Source organism: Cyrtonyx montezumae, unplaced genomic scaffold (genome assembly GCF_038088225.1).
Source record: "Cyrtonyx montezumae isolate F1298 unplaced genomic scaffold, pur_monq_1.0 scaffold_21, whole genome shotgun sequence".
NCBI lineage: Eukaryota > Metazoa > Chordata > Aves > Galliformes > Odontophoridae > Cyrtonyx > Cyrtonyx montezumae.
In genome coordinates, this window is record NW_027071948.1 from 4,216,209 (window position 1) to 4,243,965 (window position 27,757).

Sequence of the window (27,757 nt, forward strand, 5' to 3'; positions counted from 1 at the left end):
CCTGTGTACCCGAGTCATTCACCTTCAGCAGCTTGGCAAAGGTTTCCAACCCTGAAACACTGCGGGGCTGTTTTTGCTGCTGCCGAAGCCGTACAAGTAATTACTATTCTTGAATGAGCACAGCTTCTCTGGACTCCCTGTTAGAGAAGTCTGCACACAGCTCTTACCGTTATTAACTGCTCTTGTATAAACAAGGCTTCGAAGCATATGGTGGCTAAATAGATGCAAGCTCCAAAATTAGCTTGGCCAGGATAGTTTTAAAGGAGCGGGTAAGGGTCGTGCAGCATGATGTTCCTCCCTTGAGTCCAGAGGGCCTGGGAAGAACTGGGTCTTTTTCCAAATGTCCCTCTAGAAGCAGGGTTACCAGCCTTGATAGTGAGACTCCATCACCTAGATACAGGGAAGAGTCAAGGCCATGCAATGTGACATCTGAAGACAAAGATGCTAAAAGTGGCATTTAGCCCATTAAATCCAGAAGCTCTGTGCTGCAAGAGGCAGGACCTGGGCTTCACCTCTGCACATCCAAGTACCCATCCTCACTGCAACCTCGTGAGTTGGGCAGCGCATGCATTGCACCTCAACGGCCCAACAGAGCCCACCCTCCACTCCTCTGGGCACTGCAGGGAAGGTCTGAGCAGCCAGGACCATACTCTGCTCCATCTTAAGCAGCTCCAGATCTGAGCACTGTGAAAGAGCCTGAGCAGCAAGGCAAGCTGGAAGGTTAAGATGGAACTTTGCCCTGTTGTAACCACAGGTGCCCAGGGACACATTTTTAGATCCATTTACAAGCAGACCCTCTCTTTTCCTTTCCTGAGGGTATTCAGCACTCAAAAATCATTATCAACAGGGGAAAAATAGAAATCCCTTCTTTCATTCTCTAAAATTAACATCAACTCCTCTAAATGCTCACTGTGCTGCTGCAATTTTTCACACACCCTGCAGTCTAACCACGACAAGGGGAGACACAGCAGTGGTTATGACCCAACTTTCTGGCTAATTAAGGAGCTTGTCAAAGAGCAGCTTCTTTCCCTGGAAAGCCCAGGGCTGGAAACAAGTGGTTTCCCTGGCACGTGAGCGAGCCCGCGGCACAGATACATCATAGCATCCCATAAAGTTGTGCTTGGCCATCCCATCCCTTCTTCTGTACTGTTGCATTTGTTGTGAGAAGCAGAAGTGAAAACTCCAACTCAAATCAATATATGATCCAAAAGAATGCATGAGCACCTGCCTCGCCAGGCTGGGAGCTGACACACACCCACAATCCCCCACGAGAAGGAATCCAAACACTCCAAGCTAACCCTTTAAAACCTCACAGAGGAGAGAAAACCTTGTCTCCAGGCTGTTCACACATCCCAAAGCCAACCACCATTGCACAGCAGCGTTCCTGCAGAAGTTTTCTTACAGTAAGGGCGGTGAAGCACCGACATAGGTTGCGCAGAGATGGTGGATGCTCCATCCCTGCAGACACCAAAGGTCAGGCTGGACCGGGCTCTGAGCACTAATGGAGGAAGAGGAGGAGGGTGGGAGGAAGGCTCTCAACCCTCCTGGCTCTTCCCAGACGGACCGCGGGGTGGCAGCAGGCGTCTGCCGATGGCAGCGGTAGGACATCGGCGCCGGACGGACGCATCCCTATGGATGTCGGACCGCTGGAAGAAGGTAGGGGTAAAACTCACCCCATCCTCACGCCGAATTTCGCCATACGCTACGCTCGTGCCGTTAAACGGATGCTGCTGCGGTCATGGTTAGGTGTGGAGGTAATGGCCTTAAGTTGTGCCGTAGGAGGTTCAGGTTGGAGATTAGGGAAGATTTCTTATCCGAAGGAGTGGTGATGCATTGGCACGTGCTTCCCGGTGGGGTTACTGCCCTTGGAGGTGTTCAGGAACTGTGGAGATGTGGCACTGAGGGACGTGCTCAGTGGGCATGGTGGGGTGGGTCAGTGCTTGGACTGGATGAACTTAGAGCTCTTTTCCAACCATAACGATTCTGTGATGCTGGTTGAGAATGCAGCAGTTTCTTGTCATCTCCTGTTCTGCAAAGAGCTTTCTAAGGGGAAAAAGACTCAGCCAGCCTTTCCAGCACTTCTCCATCCCTTGGTCAGGGGCTTTGAAACCACCTGTTTGCAGGCACAGCAATCAGACCACACATTTCTCCCACACAAGCTGCAGTAAAAAGCAAGATTTCACCCCTTGGGTGGCAATACAGGGCAGAGCAAGGGGACTGGAAATGCTGAGCAGACAAATAAAGCTTTGAAAGGTATACGTGGGTGTCCTTGAAGACCCCACGTTGGTCTACTCAACTCCCTGCGCCAAATTTGCAGGGACCAACAAATTCTACCCTATTTCTCATCCCATTCCCCATTTCTCACTATAATAAGGTGGGGACACCACCATCCGACATCCAGCACTGTGAGGGGGAGCTCACAGTGGGATGCTGTGGGTTCTGCTGCCCTGACCAGCCAAAGGGAGCAGGGAGCCTGCTGCTCACCACAATGCTGTGCTTGTTCCACCACAGAGACCTTTAAACATCAAGGCAACGTGACATTTGGGGAAGGAGAGATCTTAATAAGACATCTGAGCTTCATCATTCCACTCCCAGCAGAAATGTACTGTAATTTATCACCAAAAGAAAGTGTGGGGGGCAACATGGTGCAACGCATCGAGGTCAGTGAAAAAGTATGCCAGGCTCTATTCTCATTCACATGGCATCCCCTAGAGTTTTTATTAGCAATTTATTCTCTACTCTGCTCTCAGTGTTGCAACAAGCCCTTCTGGCTTGGCTGGAGGGGACAGCACTGGGACCAGAGCACCCCAATAATTCACATCACGCTGAGCTGTGTGTATGCATGCCTAAAAGATGCACATCTCATCCTGCCCTGAGAGACCTCTTCAGGATCACAACTTGGTAAATACCCCTGTAGGTTTTATATATTACTAGTCATTGGCTTTTGACCCAATAGGTCTGGTCCCATTCAATGGTAAAGGCCTCCAGTTGCACTGGGGGAGGCTCAGGTTGGCACAGGCTGCCCAGGGAGGTGGTGGGGTCCCTGGAGGGGTTCAAGAACTGTGGAGATGTGGTGCAGTCAGTGGGCACAGTGGTGGTGGGATGGAGTTGGGCTTGGTGATCTTTGAAGTCCTTTTCCAACCTCTATGATTCTATGATTCAGAGAAGCATCGCTTTCCAGAGAGGTAGAGTGAAATAAGCCTCATCTTCATGGTGATTTTCTAAACTTATCTGCAAGGCTGATATTGGGAAGAAAAGCAAATTAAATTCTAGAGAAGAGAAGGAAAAACAAAACAAAAGAAAACAAATGAAACAAACAACAACAACAAAAAAACCTACAACCAAGCCAACCATCTTCTGACTGCAACAGAGCCACGTCAGTGGACAAAGAAACCCCACAGTGCTTAAAAACTTGGGGGAAAAAAAAGTTTATGGGGACCAGCTCTACCCTCATCACCCTGTGACCCCAACAAAACAGCATGCCACAAAACCACCAGCTCCCTCCAGGGGGCTTCCCTCCCTCCCTCCCAGCCAAGCTCCCACTCCTCTGCTGGCTCCAAATTGCTTTAAGCATGGCTTAAATCCTGCTGACTTCCAAAGGATGGCCTGGAGGCATCCGGGATTGCCAACAGAGTGGGGATGGAAGCAAAATGCTCTGTGCAAGGAGGATGAGGGGCTCTTGGTGAGGACGCCTGGGGCTCGCGTGTGGTTCTACCAAGGTGCAGCAGGAGGTTTTGGAGGGGGAGTTGGATGTTTGTTTTAGTAGGGGCTGGAATAGAGGCAACCCAGAGACACTTAAAGCATCCCTTCCCTTCATTAAGAGTACATTTCCATGACCTGATCCATCAGACCTGTTGCCCCAGAGCTTTATGGGTTTTTATGGGGAAAAACACATCCAAGCAGAGCCTTTGGACTTGGCAAGAACAGAACAAGGCCAAGCATGAGCCTGATTTTAATTCTATGCAGCTAGCAAGTGGCCAGCACCCCCTCCTCTGAGCATTTCCACCCTTCAGAAGTTAATTCTCCAGCAACTTTATTTTAGAGCAATTTCCAGTTCCCATTCTGCCCGCTGCGCCAGGCGATAAGTGCATGGCTCGCCAGCTATCTGCCCGCCTCCAGTCTGGAGATAGCTCTACCTCTTCCCAGGACGGTAGGAAAGTGGGTCCCTGGATTACGATAAAGGCACGGGGTTATTTCATATGCTGAGCAGCCCTGCTAACTTCCCTCCCTTTCTACCAGCCTCACACAGGCTATTTTCCATGCTGCTCTATCTCCTATCAATGGGAAACAGTCAAGTACAGGCTGCATGTTAGAGGAAAAGAGCCTTCTTTTACAGATACTGCATCATCCAGAGCTAATGTAACCACGGGCTTAAAAAATGATAGAGGTAATGGTTTCAAAAAAAAAAATTAAATTAAATCTAATCAAAACCAGCAAAGGTGGCTCAGACAGAAAGATTTTCATTTTAACGGGGGAAAAAAGTGCAATTTGATTCTTTTTGTTCCAGGAGAAGTTGTCTTTTTTTTTTTTTTTGGGAGCTTGTTAATTTGTTTTTCCTAACGCCGAGAAATAACTTGTGAACGTTAAATATCAGCTTGCAGAACGGGGCCCCAGCGCTGCTTTCCATTACGCCGGGCACGCATCCAGCGCCGCGACCGCGCTGAAGTCGAAGAGTTGCTTTGGATGTTGGCCAAAGTAATTCAGATCGAAATCTCATCCCCGTTTGTGCTATGGATCTGGGCAGCACTTTCGGGTCCTTCTCCAGGGTTGGGGACGGATGGGTTCTGTGTACCCGATGGAGCTGTGGGTGTCCCTGCTCTCTGCAGGGGAGTTGGGTCAGATGGCCCTTAGGGCTCCTTCCAACTCAATCCATTCTCTGATGATCTCCATTGGCTCTAATGGTGCCAGAAGCAGGAGGTCACTCTGCAAACATTTAAGTATAGCGAAAGCAAGCAAAACAATTAAATTACGTGCTTTCAACACTTTGTCACCTACGTCAAATATTAAAGCAAATCAGTTGATTATGGAGAGAACATGGAGAGAAATTAATGGGGGAGAAGAAAACCTCTCCCCTCCTTCCTAATGAAAATTCAGGAAATGAGAATTGACTCTTGGAGGAAAAAAAAGAACCACCCTCCTACCTTATTTACGGGGTTTGTCAGCAGATTTTTTTCCCCCTGCTTTACGGTACATTAGCAACTAGATTGTCTTTCATCTCAGAGCCCTGAGCAGGTCTCAAGGAAAAGAATTCCTGCTTAAAAGCCAGCACCAAATTAAGGCAAGCTCCCCACCAAGGGGGTCTTCAGACCCAAAACCTTCACGTTAAATTTAGTGCCATGTTTCTTCTCTTGTGGTTCTCAAACACTTCTTTGGGCTTGAGTCATGTACGGCCATTGTCCTTGGGAAGGATCACCTGGAACTGGTGACCAGAACGGGGAGCATCTTCCACACAGCAGCATGATGGAGATGACATACGTATGGTTGCCAGCTGCGTCGATATATCTTGGTCCTACAGACAGGATTTGTTATACAGCTTACTCCCACAGACTTCAGAAATCCTTAATGCTGGAGGAGATCTCCAAGATCATCAAGTCCAACTCGTGACTCGTCAGCCAGCTGTGGGGTTCACACCAATGCAAGACCCCAAATGGAAACACCTGAGCACACAAACCATGGAACCGTTAGGGCTGGAAAAGACTTCCAAGAACTTCAAGTCCAACCCCCATGAACTGTGTCCCTCAATGCCACATCTCCACGTTCCTCAAACACCTCCAGGGATGGTGACTACCCAAGTAGGAGGGGAAACTCATCCAGGAGCTGGGTGAAGCCAATGGAACCCCCCCACCCTTGACTTCTCACCTCCAGACAGAGGTTCAGATGTTGATCACCCAATGTTCCTATTAGATCCCAGTGACAGCTGATTGCAATTTTAATATCTGTTTAATTATTCCACTGCCAACCCAAGCAGCAGTGATTATTGCATGAGATTAAGCACAACGAGGCTGAGCCGCGTGCAAATTTCTTTCTGTGTTTCTGAGGACTTATCTCCTTCAGACAAAAAAATTATGCATTTCTTAGATCGGGATTTTTCTCCTTTTATGTTTTGTCTCACAGCATAATCACTATTATAGGATGAGGCAAAAAGTGGCTCAAAAAATACATTTTAAAAGGAAGACAAAACAGCACCGAGTTTCACGTTAGAGAAGCAAACAGTGCTCTTACAATAGCACTCAGCCACGAATGAGAAAGCATTTCTGCAGAAACTCTTCCCACAGCTCAGAAAGGCAATAACCCCTCATTCACAGCACTTCTGGTACTGATATGGAAGAAACATCACCTTCAGGATGCATCCTTGCTACAGCCAAGTGGGGAGAGCAGTTCCCCTTCTGATGTCACCCAAGCTAATGGCCTCGCGTTGATCTCAAGTAATGCGTCCACATTAACATGAGAAAACCAACCCATACAAGCTTTCTTTTTTTCCTATTGAAAAAACACCTGGCCAGAACTATCCCCACCAAGGGCCTTAGCAGGGTGCAAGGGTGGGAGCCCTTAACTCAAGTTGCCAATAAAACATTTTTCCCTCATTGTGGCAGCCTTCTCCTCCCACCTCCTGACCTCTTCCATTGGGAGTAATTAGAAGCTACCTGGTGTGAAGGGAAGGGAACTGAAGGTTGAGGTTTAACCTTTTCTTCCCCTGTGCTTGTTGCATCCCTATTCCTCAGGGCTGGAAGGGTCCAACATTTTCATCTGGGTTTCAGGAAGGGATGTGGAGCCTCACAAAAATGGCAGCATGACAGTTAGGGAGGCAGGAACAGACCATGGTGTGTGTGGGGGGGGGGGGGGGGGGGGGGCAGTGAATCTCACACAGGTCCAGAAGAATCAGGACCCACAGAGAAACAGCACAAGCATCACAAAAAGCAGAGAATGAAAGGAGCCAACAGCCCTCCCTGCTGCCTGCTGAGCTCCCATGCAGGTTCTGCAGGTTTGGAAATGCCAAGGGAAGAGCTCCGTTTCGGGGGAAAGTCAACTCAAGTCCCACTCCATACAACATTATGTGTATGATTTAGATTTGTGAATTTATGATTCAGCCCTTTTTCTCTACCACCCAGGATGAGGACGAGCCCAGGAGCAGCCCTAAGCCTAAAGCCCAGGGTGTTGGGCTGCATCAGACCCTACACATGATGGAAAACCACCATCATCCTGTAGAACTTGTGTACAACCAATATCATCCTGCTTTTACCTATTTCTACGCTGTCAGAAAATCTATTTTAGAAGAAACACAGTTATTCCTCACTGCCTGAATAGAGCTCTTCTATGAGGTTTGTCCTGAGCTCATAGACCAAAGACAGAAAAAAGAAAGCTATATGGCTATTAATATTTTAAAAGAAATTCATAATAATAAAAAAAATCCTTAGTGTATGGGAACTGGTGAATCATGGTCTGAACCACTGCTTGAACACCTGAGACAAGCACTGAGCCAGCTGCGGGACCACAGGCGAAGACAATTCGCCTGTGTGACCAGAAGGAGTCTGGCTTCACCTCTCCTAGACCCCATTTAAGGGCTGACCACCAAGGTTTAATATTCACTTTTTCTTATTTTTCCTTTTTTTAGGCTATATGGCTGGCAGCAGTCACCTGGGCTCAGTGACAGAGCACTGGGTGAGATGGATAGCACCATGGTTTTGAATTCAAGTATTTTCGAGACACAGTTGATCTGGAAGCCATGTGGGAGAAGAGGAAGAAGTCTCTGCAAATGCATTTATTTTTTTGATCTGCCTTAACACTACCACTATAGAGAATTAAATGGAATTCATTTCTGTGATGAAGGAATTAATGGCAATATGGAGAATCAGGTTCAGGTAGGAGACTTGAATCCAAAGAAGGGAATAAAGCCTTGAAATTCAAATGAAAAAAATTATTATATAAGCATAAAGGGAAGTTATTTTACACCTGTAAGACTAAATGTATAAATATGAAGCAACTGCTCCCTCTGGGAAGAGAGGATTGTGCTTTAATTCACCCAGACAAATATGCAGTTTGGTTCCATCTGATTCCTTACACTTTGGGAAAGACCAGACCAACCCTTTGTGTTGTGTCTCTGCCATGCACACAGCTCCTTCCAGGGCTTCTGTGGTGGTGCCAGGCGATGGGGGGGGGGAGGGGATTTCAATGGGGGATTTTGGTGGTAGATGGATTATTGGACCGGATGAATTTTCCAACCTTAATGGTTGGGTGATTTCCCTGGCTCTTGGCTGAGGTTTCATAGGTTTAAAGGAGGTGAGTTGTAGCTGCAGTGGGGCTTCAGCCTTGAGTTCAACCAGCTGTGAGTACAGTGGGTTGTCGCATCTCCTTTGTCCAGCAGTGCGAGCAGGGAAGAGCGGTATCTTTATGGGGGCGAGCACTAGAGTGGGATTAATCTGGGAACAGGTGAGCTGCTATTTCCACATAATGAGGGATTTGAGTGCATATCCAGTGCAGAGATCTTGACTTATTTGATGGCAGGTGTTCTCTTTCCCTTGAAATAAATGAAGTTCTGAATGGGAAAGGTAGAATTTAAGAAGAGAAATCCCTTTTGCTTGCACCGTCGTTGTGCTCCAGCATCTCCCCCCATACAGCGCTGCTCTCAATGCAAGCCATATGCCTGGGAGAAAACCTTCTCCCTGTTCCAAAATCCACGTGAAATGGGACATGGAAGCAGGAGCACAGGGCTCCTGTTGTATTCAGAGTAAACCCAATTAGTCTGCACACCCCGACAAAAGTAGAAGTGAACCCTTTAGCGAGGAGGAGTTAATCTGCTTTAGGAAAACTAAGTGGAATAAAAGTTGGTGTGGGGCTGTTGAGCATCTCAAAAGCCACTTAGAGGTTCAAAGAATGAACAAGGCCATTGCCAGCCTTATTATTTTGATTTGTTTAATGAAAATACTTTGCTCATTCCATAGATGTTATGCTTTGATAAGGTAATTGTTCAAGGGCGCAGCTTACATCCTATTAGTACTGCACTGTGGGCAAATTAAACCTGACCCAGTGGAGAGGCAGAGCCCGGTGCTGTTGTGATACTTTGCCTTTTGTTTGGTGTCCTGATGGGGAGCGGAGTTTTGCTCTTGGGAAAAAGATCAGAATTCCAGCACAAATTGGCAGCGTGGATAACTGGGCTCCATGCAAAAATTGCAGGAGGATTTGCATGGGTGTTCTGCGCTGAGAAATGGTGCGAGTTCTCCTTTAGAAGCAGGATGGAAGTGGCAAGTGTTTTCACCCAATCTCAGGGCTCAGTGGTCAGATGGCACGGAGCGTTCTTGCTCTGCAGCACTGAAGTTGGAAGCATCTCTACTCAACCGACCCAAATAATCCCTAAGAAAGAGGAACGCAGAGGATGGAGACCTTGCAAGAAGGTTTGAGGTCTGGAGCAGAGCACTCAGCCCTTCCCTGACCTCTTTGCCTTTTCTAAGCACGAAGTGCACCAAATTCAGTTTGCACCCCCCTGTGTTGGCTGAGGGTCTGTGGGTTTCGGGGCTCTCCCATGAGATGGGTGCCCTGCTTCCTCCTGTGGAGATACAGGGTGCTCAAGATGTCACTGCACCCAGATTGCACCTCCATCCATCCATCCACTAATGCAAACAACACTTTAATTTTTGCAGCCCTGAGCGTACGAGCGTGTTAACTTTGCTTCCCTGAGAAGGAGCTCTCGTACACCGCTCTGCTTTTCCAGCACGGAGCTTTCCTGTGCTTGCCTTGAGCTCTGCAAATATCCCTCCTCTCCTTTCTGGCTTTTCTGACAAAACAAACACTTCAGCCTCAATGTGTTCCTCTGCTTTTCCCCGTTCTCCAATGGTCATTTTGAAAAATGCGGAAGTCCCTCTGAAATATTTTGTTTTAAATCCCCGTTTTTCAAGGTGGATTTATCGCCCTTTAAAGAGAGATTTATTGGATAATCGCTTAAAAAAATAATGCTTATTACTCCGAGATCTCAAATGGAAAACCTTCCCACATTAGTAATCTTCTTGTAATTGCAGAAGGTAGCAACTTTTCATTAAATAACTCATCCCCAGGCGGTTTGGGGTTGGGGTTTTTATTATTATTATTATTATTATTATTATTTCTCATTTTCCCTTCTTGGGGGGGGGGGGAAAGGATCGGTGATTAAATCCTCCAGGTTCTGGTAGGTGAGCTGCTGCTTGCTTATCGATGAAGGATTTCTCATTTCTAGATCTGCATCACTCTAGAAATTGAAGGAGTGAAGGGGGGGATAGGGAAAAGAAAGAAAAAGAGAGACTTTATTTGAAGGATGGTAATGAATAGGGTGCCCATGGGGCTGCTGTGCCCATTGGTGGGGTTGGGGATCCCCCAGTGCCCCTACCCATGAGTTTAGGGCTAACTTGGGTGTGCCTGTCTCTAGGGGAGAATTCACTCCAGAACCTTTTTACTCCCATTGGGATCCCCTATAAACTCCCCCCACCCTATCCTCTGGCAGCTCAGAGGTGAGATGCTCCCCAAAAACAGCCCCAACCCCATTGCCTTCTGCTTATGAGCTGCCTTTCAGCGCTGATTTACAGCCGTTCCCCCAAAGGGAACAGCGATATAGGGGCATTTATCAACCAGAAACATACCTTAGGAAACCATGGAGATGCGCGGGGAAGTGGGGAAGCGGGGAGGAATTCCGCCCTGCTCCTTTAAGCAGTTTCCTTGCTCCTTTTCCTGATTGATGCTTGTTTTAATCTATTGCTCGCCGCTCCCAGGAGAGAAAAGAAGGGGTCTCTCCTTTGTGAACGTGGGTAATGAAGCAGAGCAGTGGCTCCCAAAAAAAAAAAAATTTTTTTTTAGTATTAATATTTAATTTTCAACTTTATTCCCAGGCTCTAACCCGATGAGGGGCAAATAATTGAATTACGGTCGCCCTGGAGGAACGCGGCTCTGAATCGGTCCCTCTCCCCGTTATTTTTGTGCCTAAAAGTTCAGGAATTGGCACTTTTGGGTCGGAGGGGTGGGGGGGGAAGAGGGTCTTTATTTTCTTTTGCTGGAGCCCCAACCCACGGGGCCGAGATTAGGAGACTTTGGGAGGAACCTGACACCTCGGGAAGAATTTCAGTGTTCCTTTTTTCCCCTTTTTTCTTCCTCTTTCTTTTCTCCGTTCTTTTCCCCCTTCCTCCCCTTTATTTCCTTTTGCCCCTTGCCTTCCTTTCTTCCTTCCCCCCATTTCCCCCTTTCCTCCCCCTCTTTCCCCTTTTTTTCCTCGTTTTCCTCCTTTTTTCTCTCCCTTTCCCCTCCTCCCACTCTTTTCCTATTGCCCCCCCCCCCCTTTTTCCCCCACTCTTCTTCCCCCCTTTTCTCAAATATATCTTCCGAGTATTTTCGGAACGAAGTTTAGATGTGCAAATACATTTCCATATTTACACAGAGAAGAGGGTAGAGGAAGAGTGTGAGCGACGAAGATGCAGCGGGGCCGGGAGGGGTCCCCTGCGCTTTAATTTCAAAGCACAGGGAAGAAAAGGGGGGAGGGGGATTAGGGGGTGGTGATGCCCTCAGGGGAGCGAGGGGGTAATTTAGGGACCGTATTTTGGGTCCAGACAGCTCAGAAGTGGCTCTGGCTGCTTCATTTCCCCCCAGGACTCTTTTTTTTTTTTTTTTTTTTAAAGGAGGGGAGAAGTTTCCAGCGGTTTGCACGGAAAGTCCTTTTACAGCTGCAAACAAAAGGGTTCGCGAGCCCTGGCGTCATGCCCCGCTGAGAGGAGGATTCCTGCCCCGCTCCCACTTTTTTGGGGGAAAACATTGGGTATTTGTTCAGCCCGTCCCGGGTCAGCGGGCCGGGAGCCGCCCCCATGGCACCTGGGTTACGGGAAGGAGCGAGCGAGAGGGTAGTTCGGGGGAGAACGGCGTCTCTGCCCATCCGACCCAATGGGACACGTTGGGACGATCCAACTCATTAAGGATGGTAATGAGGAAGGTGCGTCGGGAGCTACCGAGGGTAGGGTGGAGGGGTTCGGGTCTCTTTTCGGCCCCATGTAGGGGTGGTGATGTGGAGGGAACACTATTTCCTCAGGGGAAAGGCAGGTGCGACGCATCCTGAAACACTGGGAACAGCGGGGACGAAACCCACCACCCCAAACCCCACCCCAGAAGCTCCGTGGGGGGGGGGGGGGGGTTTGAAGGGGCAGGGGAGGGCCGCTTGCTATGGGGGTTTTGGTATTTTTGGAACCTGGGTTAGGATGTGGCCCCTTTGGGATGAACACGGATGCTCCAGCCTGGTGCGTGTTCAAGTTCGTTAAGCAAAAATAAAATAAATCAAATAATAATAATTTCTTTTTTTTCCTAAAGTTTTCCTCTCCGCTTTCACCCTCCGATATATTAAAAATAAATACATAAGAGTTAAAAAAAAAAAAAAAGAAAGAAAAAAAGGGGTGGGGGGGAGAGCCCCCAGCTTTCCATCAAAAGAAAGCCAAGCCTAGTAATGAATAATAGCATATAAAAAAATAACCCGAGCCCGTAGATTTGCCTGAGCGTTGGGAAGCTGCTGCCTCTTATTGGTCCCTCGGCCCCGGCGCGGTACCCCCTTCCCCGGTCATGAATAAAAGAAAGGGGCCGGAGCCTATCACAGCGCTGGGGCTCGTTCTATCCTCCCCACCGCCCCAAGTTGGGCTCTTTAACAACTTCCAAACCCTCCTCCCACCCATCCCCGAAGCGATAGGCACCAAAAAAAAAAAAAAAAGAGGTGGTGGTGATGTGGGGTGGGGGGTAAGAAAAAAAATAAAGCGGCGATAACAAAATAAGGGGAAAACTCAGCTTAAGGGGAAAACTCAGCTCCCCCTACGCCCCCCCATCCCTAAGCCCAGCCCAGCACCGAGGCAACTTTGGATGTGTCTGCTTCTCCCTGCAGTCTGGGTTACATTCCTCCGGAGCGCCCGCTCAGGCCGGTTGTGACATAGCCCTAAAACTTTCCGAGGGATTTCTGGTGGGTGATTTCCCCCCCACCCCAACCCCCCTCCCCACTCACACACACACACACACACACAACCCCCAACCCCCCCCACCCCATCATTTCACCCCCACCTCGTTATGATGATGATTTTTCGGAGCAATGATTTCTCCCTTGTTTTCGTTTTTTTTTTTTTTTTTTTGGTTGCTTTTTTTTTTTTTTTTACAGCCACGGGCTGGAAGACCACCGAAAGCCTTCAGCCTCACGGGGACCGAGAGGGGACCCCGCAGATCTCTCGGGTCTCCCGGGGCTCGGGGGTGCCCCCGTTCCGTCGCCCCCCACCATGGCAGCGCTCCCCGGGACGGTACCGCGGATGATGCGCCCGGCGCCGGGGCAAAACTACCCGCGCACCGGCTTCCCTTTGGAAGGTATGTATTCACATATCATTTTTTGTTGCTGGGGGGGGGGAAGAGAACACCTTCAAGTGGATGAATTCGGGATGGATTTTCAGCCGGGGAGAGGTGAGCTGGGTGAGGACGGAGCTTAACTTGAAGTCAGAGTGTGTGCGTGTGTGTGTGCGGAGCATCCAACTTTGGGGCGGTTGGAGAGCTTTTCCCACGCCGTGCCCTTCGCCGAGCAGCTGTGCCGCTCTGTTTTCACGCTTTGCTCTTTATTTTTTCCTCCTGTTTCAAGTAGTTAGGAGCGGATTTCAAGGGACGGGTTACCCCCTTATACTATTATTGCTATTGTTACCGTTTTCCAAACTCAGAGCCCTATAGAGAAGGAGAGGAAGAAAGGAGGGGAGGGGGGGGGGGGGAAGAAGGAAAGAAAAACCGATTGTTCCCAACTTCTCCCCAGGAAAATAAAAGCCGAACCCGGAGCTTTTGGAGCTGGGAGCAGATGCGGTGCTCCGCTCGGGGTGGCTTTGGCCGAGAAAAGCGGGGGGTGGGGTGGGGTGGGACACGGGAGCTGTCACCTCGCGAAGTGTCACCCATGGGGATGACATCTCCACTCGCGGAGCAACCGACTTCTCCCGTCACCTCCTCTCCCTTTGTGTGGGCGCCCGGCACCCAAAGCTGTGCTAGAGAATAACAATAATAATAATAATAATTAAAAATAAATAAATAATATATATTTAGAAAGAAAAGGAAAAAAAAAAAAGAAAAACAAAAAGAAAATGCAAAATTCGAGTAGGAGCCCTCTCCCCGCATTTATTAAAGAGGAGAATTTCATACAGACCGTGATCAAGTGGCGAAACTCAAAGCCGGGGAAAGCCACGCAGACTGCAAAACATACAAGCTGGGGGGATTTGCTGAAGTGCTTTTCTGTAGCAAATGAAGTAAAACAGACGGCAAGGGAAAGGATCAAAGGATTACAACAATATTTGCACAACATGACTGGGAATAATGAAAAGAGAGAGCGGGCGGCGGTTTTAGTACCTCTTGAATGTAAAATTGGCCACTCGAGTGTTATCTGTCGATAATGATATATCCAGGGAGTGCCGGCCAAGTGACTTTGAATTAGTGGTGCATGATTCTTGTTAAATCGCGAGGCAATTTCTGGAATCGACTTTTCTTTGTAAAGAGAAAATCGCCCCCTCGCCCCCTCCAGCCTTGCTGCAAATTGCGCAGCTGAGATCTTCCCTTCGTATTTATTTATTTATTTATAATATATTTTTTCCTTTCTTTCTTTATTTTTCCCCCTCCCCTAATTTCGAAGCCTGTGAAATCGTATTAATCTCTGAAATCTACAGCGGGAGATAGCGAGCCCGCAGGTGCTGCGCCTCGCCGCTCCTCCAAACCCGTAGAAAAAAAAAACCCGGGGGGATTTCGAGAGCCTATTCCCAAAAAGTTTGTCCCCAAACAGAGAGCCCCTCATTAATTGGGAGCGCGGAGCCCCTAATTGGGAGCGCGGAGCCCTTCATTTGGGGCGAGGAGCGCTGCGCGCTTTTGGGGAAAGTGTGAAGTTTTTCTTTCCTTTTTCCTTTATCCCATTCGGCTTTGCGATGAGGTTTTAAACCTTGTCTTTCGGCTCTGGTTCAAAATGTAGGTGTGAAATGCCCAAAACACGCGCAGATTTGCGACCCCGAGGGGACAGAGGGGCGATGCGATGCGCGGCTCCTATTTTCAACGGGAAAACTCCCCTACAGCGAACGGCAACGTGGGGATACGGGATAAAAACCAATTCCACGGGATAGGAGAGGGTTGTTTGCTTTTTTTTCCTCCGATTTTAGGACGCACTGGAGAGGTGTAAATCCCTGGGATTCAAGCTGGAGGCGCGGGGAGGGATGCGCGGAATTTTGCCTGATTTTTTGCCCTTTATCCCCATTTTTTCCCTCCTCCCCCGTTTCCAGTGTCCACCCCGCTGGGCCAGGGCCGGGTGAACCAACTCGGAGGGGTTTTCATCAACGGGCGCCCGCTTCCCAACCACATCCGCCACAAGATCGTGGAGATGGCTCACCATGGGATCCGGCCCTGCGTGATCTCCCGGCAGCTGAGGGTCTCCCACGGCTGCGTGTCCAAAATCCTCTGCAGGTACCAAGAGACGGGCTCCATCCGACCCGGGGCCATCGGGGGCAGCAAGCCCAGGGTGAGTGCAATGTGGGGCCGCGCTATGGGTCGGATACGCAGTGTTAGGAAGCAGCGGGGGTTTATTATTTCGGGAGGAGAGGGGTGAATTTAGGGATGAACGGGTTCTGAGCGAAGGTACGGTTTGCTCAATCAGATGGGGGAGAAAACAGCGCCGGGCAGCGGGATGAGAATAAATTAGCGGGGTTTTCCGCATGCAACAAGTGGCAAGCGATCGAGCGTTTCCTTTAGCCCGGGTTCGCTTTGGGGTGCACACAGCCCCCCTCAAATAAAGGCATTCCTCGTACCCCCTCCTTCCTTCCATCTCAGGTTAAACCCATCCTCGCTTTGTCCTCCGTGCGCTTTAATTTTAAGGAGGACAAATGAAATCCACACCTGGGAGACCACGTTACCTCTTCCCGGCTTTATTTTCTTCCTTCCTGCCCCTCGAATTCAACTCCTTTGCCCCCCGAAACTAGCAGCCTGGCTCAATTTTTTCAATTAAAAGGGCTTTTTCTCTCTCCCCTTCCCTCTCTCTCTGCACACGCACGCACCGGTGGCCATTGACCACAAAAGCAGGTTGCGACTCCCGACGTGGAGAAGAAAATCGAGGAGTACAAGAGGGAGAACCCTGGGATGTTCAGCTGGGAGATCCGGGACAGGCTGCTGAAGGACGGGCACTGCGACCGCAGCACTGTGCCCTCAGGTGAGAAGGCAGCTTGGCCATAAGTCCACCCATGGCCTGAAAAAGGACATTTGGGGCACGGTTGTCTCCAGCACCCTCTTGCTCCTTGCCCTGCATGGGGAGGGATGCAAACCAAAGCGATTTTCCCAAGTTATTCCATCTCCCTGGGAAGCACTGGGGGTCTCCAATCTGAGGACAGCATGCGTGGGGTAGACCCCAAAGAAGGGTCGAGGGGACTTCAGCCCATGGTGTCCTCAGTGGGGATGTGCAGCAGTGCTTCCATTCATCCAGGAATGCCATCTCTCACTGATAATGATGCTGTACCCCGATCTTGAGTTGTGCTGAGGGCCTGGATGCTTTTTAGGTCCTGGTTCCTTTGGCTCAGAGTTCCTCTCTGCTCCAAGTGGGCTGAGCCTGCTCTGCAGCTCGAAGATGCCCAAAAGTGTGGTCCTGGGCAGGATGAATCCAAACTTTTGGGCCTTCCCTCATCCCACTTGGGGTGCAAGCCAAGAGCTGGGGACATTTTCCTTGCTACAAAGCAGATGGGAACCCTGGGGCATGCAACCATGCGAGAGGGGCCAGGCGCTTTGGGTGGGGATGATGAGCACATCCAACTTTGGGCACCCAAGCCAGCGTTGCTTGGGTGAACTGAGGGGTGCTTGGATGCAGTTGGCAGAGGGAGTGGGTGCATAACTCTGGGAAAAGGGGTGCAGATGACCTTCGTGTGTGTGAGGCCCCAGCTTGGGTCCCCCCATGGCTTCCCATGTTGCGTTCCCAGGCAGCTTATACTCGCCTTCTTGTCTTTGACTGTCTGAGGTTTAGTGAGTTCGATTAGCCGTGTGCTACGCATCAAATTCGGGAAGAAAGAGGAAGAGGAGGACTGCGACAAGAAGGAGGAAGACGGGGAGAAGAAGGCCAAGCACAGCATAGATGGCATCCTGGGCGACAAAGGTAGAGGCGGCCACGCGTGCCCCAGGCTGGACTGGGGGGACCTTTAGGATAGGGGGAACCTTTGGGACACGTCCCACCACTTTTAGACCGATAATAAGAAAGGGACTGGCTGCAGAGCCTCACAGCTGTCCTTCCCAAATACAACTGATGGCAGAGCCAAGGTGTGACGTTGCTGGGGCTGGTGGTACCCAGCCCTTGGGTTTGCAGTGTTTTCTCATCCCCGTGAGGAAGAGTTGTCGGTGTTTTGCTCGCGGCCGCTCCAGATCAATTATTTATAAAGGGAGATGGCTGAGGGAGGCATCTCTGATTCCTAAATGAATTTGTTAAACAGATTTCTCTCCTGCTCTCTAAGTGGTCCCCTGAAACTCTGGCTGACAGTTGACCGATTTGGCCAATCAATATCAATTAGAGAGCGCAGGATGCGCGCTGCTGTGGGGCTGGGGCGAGAGCCACCGGCACCGGGCTCGGGGGGAAATAATAAATAGGGAAATAATAAATAAGGATAATAAAGCTGGGGCTGCCGGTGGAAAGCTCGAGGGCAGCTTGGTGGGGGGGACCTGGTGACACCGCCCGCGGTTGGCACTCGTCTCTCGTTTTGAGGGGATTGGGGGAGAAATCCAAGTTTTTCAAGCTCTTTTTTCAAGGGGAAATGGTTCCCCACGCACCAAAAAAATAGAGGGGAAATGGGTAGTTTTAACCAAAATAATTGAAGTTTGGCAATGGGGGCTCGTGAAACCAGAGGGGGGTTAAGGAACGGGAAGGGAGGTATCGCTTTGGGCACAGAATGATGTCGTCGTATCAAAGAGCTCAATGCTTTTTTTTGTTGGGTTGGAGAGCGGTGATTACAGAAGTCCCGTGGAAGAGCCTTAGGAATGGAGGGTTTGCTATTTTTTATTCTCTTTTTTTTTTGCCCCAAAAATTGATCACAAAATGGCGATGGTTGAGGCCTGGGGGGGGGTTGCGCCGACTCGGAGTTTGGGAAGGGTTTGCGATATCGGCAGCAGAGCTCCCACTTCATCGTGTGGGAAGAAGGGCGATCCGTCTCCAAGTTTTTCTCACTGGCTGCAAAGTTTCCCCAATTCGGGACAATGTGAGTGAGCGGGGAAATTCGGGGCAGAGAAAAGCTTCTCCGTGTCACCATCAAACGTTTAAATGAAGGTGCACAAAAGGGGGTATTTTAAGGATCCGATCCCTCTCTCTCTCTCTCTTTTTTTTTTTTTCCAACCTTGAAGATGAACTTCACTTACAAAGACCTTCGAGTCTATTGAAGCTTTATAAGCAAAAGATTCCCGGCCACAAAAGCAAACACTTGAAGAGGGAAAAAAGAAAAAAAGAAAGAAAAAGAAAAAGGGGGGAAAGAAAAAAAGAAAGGGGAAAAAAAGGGGGAAAAACCCTAGGCTGCCTTAAAAATGGAGTAAAGGGATGGGGGAGGGAGGGTTCCTCTATTCTCATTCAAAATTCTGCGAGGAGGAGAAAAAGTTTGGACAAAGGGCCGAGGAAGGGAAGAAAGGGAGATAAATTATTCAAAACTCCCCGCTGTTAGATAGTTTTGTAATATTATAGGACCGTCTGTTGGAAAAAAAGGCGAGCCGTTGGACGTTGCAAAACGTTGCTTGTGATTTGGAAATAGGCGATGCTCATTTGCAAATCAGGGGCCATTGTGTGCGGGGCAAAATGCCCCCGCGTCGCTCCGCGATGCGTTTGATTTCATTTCGGGGGAGACGGTTTTTCTTCGGCTCCCGCCGCTCGGAAAAGAAATAATTTTTAAACCGTGGGGTCATTTGTTTTTAATTATTTCTTCCCCCGTTTGTTTTCTCTCCCGCACCCACCCCCCAAAAAAAATAAAAATAAAAAAAATCAAAACGAACCCGGTTTGAATCGGGCAGATTCCCTTTACCGGAGTCCGCGGAGAGCCCATCCTCAGAGATAAATGGCTATTTAGAGGATGGTTGGCTTCCGTTCGTTTCATTTTCGCCTCTACTCGCGACGACCGCGTGGATTTTGGGGGAAAAAACTCTAAAAAAAAAAAGCCTTCGCTTTGCGGCGCTGCCGAAATAGCGGTACCGGGCGGAGCGGAGCGGCCGAGCGCGGGGTTATCTCCATCAGAAGATCGGAGCAATTAAAAAACAACGCCATCAATAACGATCTCCGTCGATGCGTGTTTAGAAAAAGTTTTTTAACAGCCCCAATTAAGATAACTAATGACCGTCCAGCTTGTAAAGCGCTACAGAGGCGGTGCGCGTTTTGCTATTCCTCCCCTTCACTTTTTGAGCCGGGAATAACAGTACTCCGAGATCCCTTCCCGTGTACCCTGGGAGGTTTGCAATTAAATTTATATATATATGCATTTATAAACTCATTCCTGACACTCGTTCCCAGCTCCGCGTGGGTGTACGTATGCGTCGCATTTTTTAATTATTATATTCCTTTTTTTTTTTTCCTCGATTTTTTTTTTTTAAAGCGTTTTCATTATGATTGCGGACGGGGTCGGGGGGGAGAAAGAGGAGAGGGGGGGGGGCGGTGTGGGGGAAACTTTGTTTTGGCCTTTTTCCTCCTGCCAAACGCCTTTGCTCCATTTGCGGGTTCTCCTCGCGGGGAGCCGGAGGAAGACAGCCCTAAATGCTCTCTCTTTTTAAGTGTTAAAGAAAGCTTCCACCCTGCGCCTGTTTCTTTCTATCGTCTGCTTGGCATTTAATAATGTTAAGACTTATTAGAGCTGGTAATGAAAACTGTGGCTGTTGAATAGGGAGCTGTGTTGGAGAAGGGTGTAATAGCTCCAAGGCATGCTAAGAAATGTATTTATCCCCAATCAGTACTCACTCTCTGAGTTCCCAGCACAAACGTTAAGTTGAAGGGTTTTAAGGCAGATTAAATTGAGCCTTTATTTCTTTGCACTTTCATCTTTAAACGGCTCACTCCAGCTAGCCCTGGGCATATATTCATGAGGCTTCACTTTATTTTATTTTATTTTTTATCCTTGTTAAGAGCGAGTTATTATTATTATTTTTTTGTTGTTGTTATTTATTGTGACTGTTTGGAGTTTATTAGGGAGGGTCACGGGTGGGTGATGCGCTGTTTTGGCTCACCCCGCACCGGGAGAGGCGATATGGTGTGCGTGGGGAGGGAGATGATTTCTCTCCCCCCTCCCAAATTTAAGGGGGTGCTGAGGATGATGCCCACCCTTTGGGCGAGGCCTCGTCCTGGCTTGGTATTAATTACAAGCAGATGTGGGGCGGTGGGTGATGGGGAAGGGATAGGAGGAGGGGATGAGCTCTAGCGAAGGAATGATTTCCCCCCCATCCCCGCGTGTCACCCCACGGCCACGGGTGTCCCGCTCGGGGCTGCTGTGCTGAAATAGGGCGGGGTTGCCCGCAGGGTTTGGGATCTGGAGCAGCGGGGGCAGTCGGGATGGACAGGTGGCTTTGCATTATCATTAAGCGCCATTTATTATTCCGATCTTTTTATTATTCTTTTTAATTGCGTACTGTGGTGTTTCCGCGACCTGAAACTCGTTATTAGCTTTTATTATTTATTTATGACTTATTACTGTTTCGCATTTCCCTCCCCCCCCCCACCGCCCCCTTTATTTCCGAGCTCCTCTTTATCGCGCGTGGGGCACCAATCGCTGCACCGCTGCGTTTCCCACCCCCGTGGAAATAGTGCGTGGGGTTGGGAAGGGATCGGGAAATCCGGCTGTAGGAGAAGGACACAGCGGAGCATTTAATTGTATTGGGGTTTTGGAAGCGTGAACAGGTGTGACCCTCCCCTGCCCCCCCCCCCGCCCCGAGGTGCTAATGATTTAATGTGATAGCAGTCCCTGGTGTAGAGTTTGGGGTTTTCTTTTACGGGGGGGAGAAGAGAGGAGGCTGTTCGGGTCCTGCCAAATTTAATTAAATTCGGGGGAGTGGATATGGGAAAAGGGGGTGGGGGGGAATCAGGCTGCCACACCTGGGAAGTGGCTTTGTCCCCCAAGAGCCGGGGGGGTGGGGGGAGGTTCGGGTCCATTTATCAGCAAACAATCTGCATCGTTGTAAAACCAACAAGAGCTTTCTCTGTCAATGTATGTTTAGGGGGGAAATGGGGGGGAACAGACACTTCATCAAATCAAGGGATTACGAAAGGTTGGCAATCTAATCAAACAGAGACCAGGCGGGATTTGTGAGTGTTGCGAGTGGGATCAGCTCTAATAATGGGGGGCAGGAAAGAGATAGGGTAGTGTCAAGCAATTCATTGGCTTTAGGCTCAGTTATTCTGTGCATATTTCAGGGAGAGAGAGAGGAGAGGGGAGGGAAACGGGAGAAAAAATACAGGGAGAGGGAGAAGGGAGGGGGGGGTGGATGTGAGCACACACGGAGCTTACATGTCACAAAAAAAGCTGAGACAAATGAGGTACAACAATAAACACAGATAACAATTACAAAGGCAAACAGTGGCTTTTGGGAACAAGTAGCTGCAGAACCTGGTCTACATAAACAAAGTAGGCAAATGTTTGCAAGATAAACTCCTTCCTAAATCAAGTGTGACGGGAAGGAGAGAAGAGAGGAGGAGAGATAAGGTTGGAGGGGGGAATGAACGAGTATAATCTAATACAAGACGTCTTAAAAAACAAACTTAAGACAAGGATGCGGGGAGAGAGGGTTCAATTATACAGTGGGAAGTGAAATAACATAAGGGAGATGTTTGTGATCCAGGGGTTGTTTGGGTTTTCTGCGTTCCCCTCCCTTTCTTTTTGGCGGTGGGTGGGGAGGAGAATGGGTTGAATTGTAGCAAGAGGGAAAAGAAAAAGGGGAATGTGGGTACGGGGAAGAGGGGGGGTTCGGCTCAGCAGGAAGGGGAAGGAAATACAAGGCAGCCACAATAATCTCTAATTTGAAGGTGAATGGTAGATTACGCGATACGCTGGGAGGGATAGGAAGCGGCTATGGGGGAGATGGATGCCGTGATAGAGGAGGGCAGGAAGGAAGCTGGAAGGTATATATTTCTAATCCCGGGGTTTTGGTGGTAATTGGGGTAGGAGAGAGGAGGAGCAGATGGAATGGAGCGGGAAGGCTGTGAGGCAGATGTGCCATCCAGGTGTGCTTCCCCCCCCCCCCAAAACGCTCCCGATGCCCGAATAATTTTCAGAAGGAGTTTAAGGCGGTGTTGGGGTTTATTCTCTGTTTTATATCTGGATCTCGCCAAACGAGAATTGTGTATAAGAGGGGAGAGACGTGTCTGCAGTGTGGTTAAAGGAATTAGATATTTACCAGTTTGAAATAAGCCTGGTTATAAAAAAAAAAAAAAAAAAAAAAGGAGAGAGACACTGAAAAGATGAGACGGGAGAACACTTCAAACGAATTCATCATCTGGAGTGGTGAAGGGGAGATTTAGAGACAGTATTGGGAAGTTATTTAGATATTAATAACATATTTTCCTGAGGCGTCAGGAGTGCCTCCATACGCACTTTTTTCTCGCAGCTATTTGGCTGGGTGAAATATGGGAGACCCAAATGTTGGGAAGAGATAACACAATCAGCCTAGCCCTGGTCCTGTGACTGCATCATAGCATTAAACCCGGATTAACCTCCCCTTTCTCCCCCTCCTCCATTTCAGCCCCCCTCCCCAGCACCCCCACCCGTACCCCCCCGAGAAGCTTTCCAAATTTTTCAGGGGAATTTACATGGCAGGATTTTAAAGCACATATAACACTAGCCTTAAAGCTGTAAGGTACTTACTCGAGCATTAGGGTAAGGCGGGGGGGGAAGCATCTTTCTGAAAATTACGTTTCCTACAAAAGAAAGAAGCAAATAAGGGACCCTCTTAAGACCTGAGCTTTGGAGATATTATATATTTATAGAGACTATTCTTAAAAAAATAGAAAAAAAGAAGCCCATTTCTATCAGCCACATAACTCTTCTCTCCACCAATGGCCTTCCATCTTTTTTCCTTTTTTTTTTTTCTCCTTTTTCCCCCCCTTCTTTTATTTAAGCTGAACTTCAGCCTGGTTTGGACTCGTTCGTTTTTCTTACTTTTTATTATTATTCTTTTTTTTCTTTTTCTTTCTTTCTTTTTTTTTTCTTCTTTTTTTTTTTTGAGGAATGAGGGTGAGAAGATGCTGGGGGAAACTGGGACAGTGATGGGGACGCGGCTCCGAGCTGCCGGCCGGGCCTTGTTGGCACTGCTCCCCTTTTTCTGTGTGCTGAGACGGGGTGGGGTCCTTTTAGGGAAGGGGGAGGGCTACCTCTCGTCCCAACCATCCCCAAACAGCCCAGGATAAGAAATAAAGCACCACGGAAGCGCAGGTGCGATCGGGCAGCTCGGTTAGGGATGGGGATGCGGTGGAGGTAGGAGCTGCAACCCCCAACCCCAAAAAGCCCTCTTCATCTTCATCCCCATCGTTCTCCTCCTCCTCGGCTCATCCCGCCCCGGGGCTGGCGCTGAGTTGGCCACAAAAGAAACGAGATGTCAGCTAATGCCTGGTTATAAAGACGTTTGTCACCGGGAGTTGGGGAGAAACGGGGAAGGGACGGGGCTGGATTTGGGGTTTTTTCAGGCAGAACGGGGCTCCGGGAGTGGGGTCGGGGCTGCTCAGAGGGAGGGGAGTAGAGAAAAAGTAGGTGAGGAAAAGTAGAGGCAGCTTGAGGAAATTGAGAAGCTTATAGTCTTTGATCCTTGGATGCTTTTCCTTATCAGAAACATTTGTGGTGACACCGGTACAAAGGAAGTTCATCATATTACAGACTGTTCGGGCTGCTTGCAGGAATCACTGTCTATTAATTAGCAGGCGCTCTGTCTTGTGGGACACGGGAGATCTGAGGCTGCACATTACTTGCTTGGATGGCTCTGGGTCCTGTGATGAATTGTCGCAAAGGCTCTGTAGGGTCTGCGGGGAGGGGGGGGTACCCTGGGCTCGTTCCTTTGCTGTATGGCAAGTGCTATAGGGGAAGGGGTCCCCCAGCTTTTCGCTGCGGACGGAACAGCTGAGCTCATCCCTTTTGTGAGACTCTGTCCGAGGTTTGGGGCTTGGGGTGAGGAAGAGGAGTAAAGCGGTTGTTAAAATATATATACATATGTGTGTGTGTGTGTATGTATTTGTATGGATGCTGATAATGACTCAAAGAGCTTAATTTTCACCTGTCGAGTCTTCCTGGAGATGGAAACAGAGGGTTTCCCTTCGTGCAACAGCAGGAGCCAAGGGATGCTCCTGGCTCACCCGAGAAACGCAGTCAATGCCCCCCCCCCTCCCCTCCCCCCCCCCAAAAAAAAGAAAAGATAATTAAAAATAAAAGGGCTTTTTAATTTTTTTTTTTTAGTATTATTATTTTGGAGGGGGAAAAATAATCGGCATTCAAAGAGAGGCTCGCGCTTCCTACAGAGGGAGGAGTGGAAAAGCCGCAGAGGTCGCGGCCGGAGGGTGACACGGAAGGCACGAAGGGATGCTCAGAGGTGCGAGGGGGGAGATCCGATCCCTTTCCCTCCCGCCCCCCCGGGCTCTCTGGAAGGCAGAGGAAGCCCTTCTTGGTTTTCACTCTTCTCTGGTTTTGTTTTGTGTGGTTTTTTTTTTTTTTCCCTTTGCTCGTTGTTGCTGTTGCTAAAATTGGAAGGAAGCACTTCGCCTGACCCTAAAAGAGTGGGGTTGGGGGCACGGCTGTTTGCTCGGGGTGTGTGTGTGTGTAGGGAGGGGGGGGGACACCCGGCAGCCTTCAGCCTTCAGTGCCTTCTTTGTCCCGAGCCCCTAAAGATCGAGGATCAAAGTGACCCGATGGCTTCTTTAAACGGGAGAGAGAGGAGGGGGAAACGTGGAGCTGCGAGGCGGCTGTCCCCAAAGTGTGTGTGTGCTGGGGGGGAGGGGGGGTGGCATCCCATCGGACAGCCCCTATAACGCTCCTGGGGGGCTGCCACCTCCCCTCTGTACCGCTTATAGGGACGGGGACAGAGCAGCGACGGGCGCTGTCGCAGCGCTGTGTCCCCGGTGCTGTCCCCCAAAGATTTTTTTGGGGGGTGGGGGAGGGGCTAAGAAATGTAATTTTCCTTTTTTTCTTTTCTCGAGGGAATGGAGAAGGGACGGGCAGGGGGGAACCTGCATTGACCCACTGCCATTTCCATTTGCGCCCAAACCTTGAGCGGAGGCGAAAGTCCGAAGCGACCGCAGTTCTGTAATTTATTTATTTTCCCCCGTTCCCATTATGGGGACGAATCGATTTGCATATTTATTGGGAATTAAAGGAGAGAGGAGAGAGGAGAGAGTGGGGGGGGGGGGAGGAGTTGACTCGACAGGATCTCTTCTCGCCTGACTCGAGCAACTCGAGGCGCTCGGGTTATTTTTCTCCTCGCCTGAAGTTATCGGGAGCGCCCTTCGATCCCATACAACTTCTCACTTCAAAATGTGGGGTTTGAGCTCCGTCATCCCGAGCGGAGCCCGGGATGGGATGGCTCTTGGACAAGAGACCCCGCGGTTGAGTTGGTTTGCATTAAGAAACGTAGAAGAGTCTCTGAAAGGAGGGGGGGGTGAACGTACAAAGGACACTTCGATGTCGGGGGGATATTCAGGGGACGCTCATGTTTGAATTCCCTACGATTGTTTCCAGCGCATTTGATTGCTCGGAAAAAAAAAAGAAAAAGAAAAAGAAACACTGACATGAATAGGAATGGGGGGTGGGGTACGGGAGGGGGGACGGGATTAATAGCCCCCAACCTTTGTATGGTGTAAATTATCCGAGAGAGGGCAGATAGCCGGAGCTGCTGCTGATTGTAAGGGACCACATCCACGGCCGCGTATTTAGGGAAAGCCGGCGTTGTTATCATGATTATATATTTATTTTGTTAATTCCTTATTTCTGCGCACGGGAACTTAATTCTTCTTAATTCTTAAATTCTTCCCCCCCCCCCCCCCCCACTCCTCGAGGAGAGGAGCGTTTGATGCTAAATAGCAGCAAATTGAGCTATTTGAAGCAGCGTGGTTTTTGGTTTTTTTTTCCATTATTATTATTTTTTAATTTATTTTTATTTTTTTGGATGAAGAACGTGAATATTTGGTCTGTACCTCGCTGCTCTGTTCCTTTTCCCTGGAGTTTTCCCCTTCATCTCCTTCCAGCCACAAACCCTCCCTTGTGCGTGCTGCTCGCAGCGGGTAAACTGCCATTTCCACTCCTGGAAGTGAAAAGGAGGGGAAAACTTTAGGCGTCTGACAAATGTTTTCCTTTAAAGAGCGAAATATCCCACTTCTCTCCATCTTCTGTTCAGCGGAGGGAAGGACGGTGCAACCCCAGATTAAGACACATCCATAGGGCGAGGAGAGCCAGGCGATGCTCCGGGGGGGGGCGGGGGGTGGAATTATATATTTATACCATCAAAGCTTCTCAAGAGAAAAAAGAGCAGAGGTTAACAGTGCAGAGATGGACAATCTTCCCCATTAGTGCTCGGCAAACCTCTGTCAAGGAGCAAGCAGAGCTCTTGTTGCTGAAAGATAACTTCAGTGCGGAGCGCGGATCTGCTTTGGTTTTTCAGTTCGGTCTCAAAGAATCAAACGTCCCCCGAGGAGGAAAAAAAACCTTCCCGGAGGGGGTTGGGGGGTTCCCAAAGGGGGGAAACCCGAATGTCGCGATGATTTCCCCCCCCCAACACACAATGTTCTCTTTCGGGAAGGGAAAAAGCTGAGCCGAACCCCGGCTGCTGTGACTTCGTGACTTTTTTCTCTCCGATTTTAGGCAGAATTGGATCATTTTAAACTCTTTTGCCTCCCCCTCCCCATCCTTTTATGACGGTATTTTTTCTCACTCTGTTTTCTCCCCTTAACCTCCTCTTTTTTTTTCCCTTTTCTGCCCGCCTTTCATTTGAAGCGAGGCTTTACAGCTTGCTACACTTTCTAAGTGCATCAATAGCCACTTTAGAAATACAAACAACTTTTAAAGATAAAATAACCAAACCAGAATGGGACTTTCAATGGGGGAATAGTTGTTGTCCTTTACCATGGAGTGTGCAGCCGCCTCTGCCTAATCCAGCTTTCATTTTCACCGACAAATGCCAAGAATCTATATCTGTCTCCCAACCCCTCGGGAGCTTGATTACACGACAAAAGGCTGCCATTATCCGCAGGAGAAAACAGGGAGGGGACACGGGGGCTCGGGCCTCTGAGGATGAGGGCATCTCCAAACTATTGACTTAGTGGATGAAGTCAAGAGCAAACACGCTGAGATCTAAAGGGGGGAAGGCAGGGGGCGGGGGGAGAAGGGATGGAGGAAAAGGAGCAGCAGAAAGTCCTTGGAAGTAACGGGGAAAGCAGCCCTTTGGGGGAAGTCTTTTTCTCCCTCGTCCCAGAACAGGTTAGCCTAGGAAACCTCACCGATTCCCGAAGATTTCACCCTATCTCTTCTTTTCTTCTTGGGGAGATGGATTTTTCAGCCTCACTCGTTTCTTTTTCCCCTCCCTGCGCGGGGACTTTGGGTCTTTCCCCACCGAAAAGAAGGGGAGAAACCCAACCTCGAGGATGCTGCAGCGGCCGGGCTCCTCTTTTCCCCCTAAACCGGGGACAAACCGGGTCAAGGTCGAGCTGCGAGGGCTGGGAATGGAAATGGGAAGGGCCCAAAACCCACCCGCGGAGTCCTCGAAGGAGAAGTCACCCCGAGCCGGCTCTTTTTAGGTTTAACTCGCTGCGTTTTGCATGACTGCC

At 49.3% G+C, this 27,757-nt stretch overlaps 1 protein-coding gene across 1 annotated transcript in view; it reads left to right on the forward strand.

Moving 5' to 3' along the window:
* The first annotated feature begins 12,867 nt into the window (after positions 1-12,867).
* Positions 12,868-27,757, forward strand: part of PAX7 (paired box 7) — an 87,258-nt gene continuing 72,368 nt past the window's right edge. The window contains exons 1-5 of the mRNA XM_065738115.1: positions 12,868-12,943; positions 13,136-13,335; positions 15,261-15,496; positions 16,051-16,180; positions 16,982-17,110. Of these exons, the coding sequence (XP_065594187.1) occupies positions 13,251-13,335; positions 15,261-15,496; positions 16,051-16,180; positions 16,982-17,110 (580 nt within the window). The 5' untranslated portion in view covers positions 12,868-12,943; positions 13,136-13,250. The remainder of the gene's footprint in view (positions 12,944-13,135; positions 13,336-15,260; positions 15,497-16,050; positions 16,181-16,981; positions 17,111-27,757) is intronic.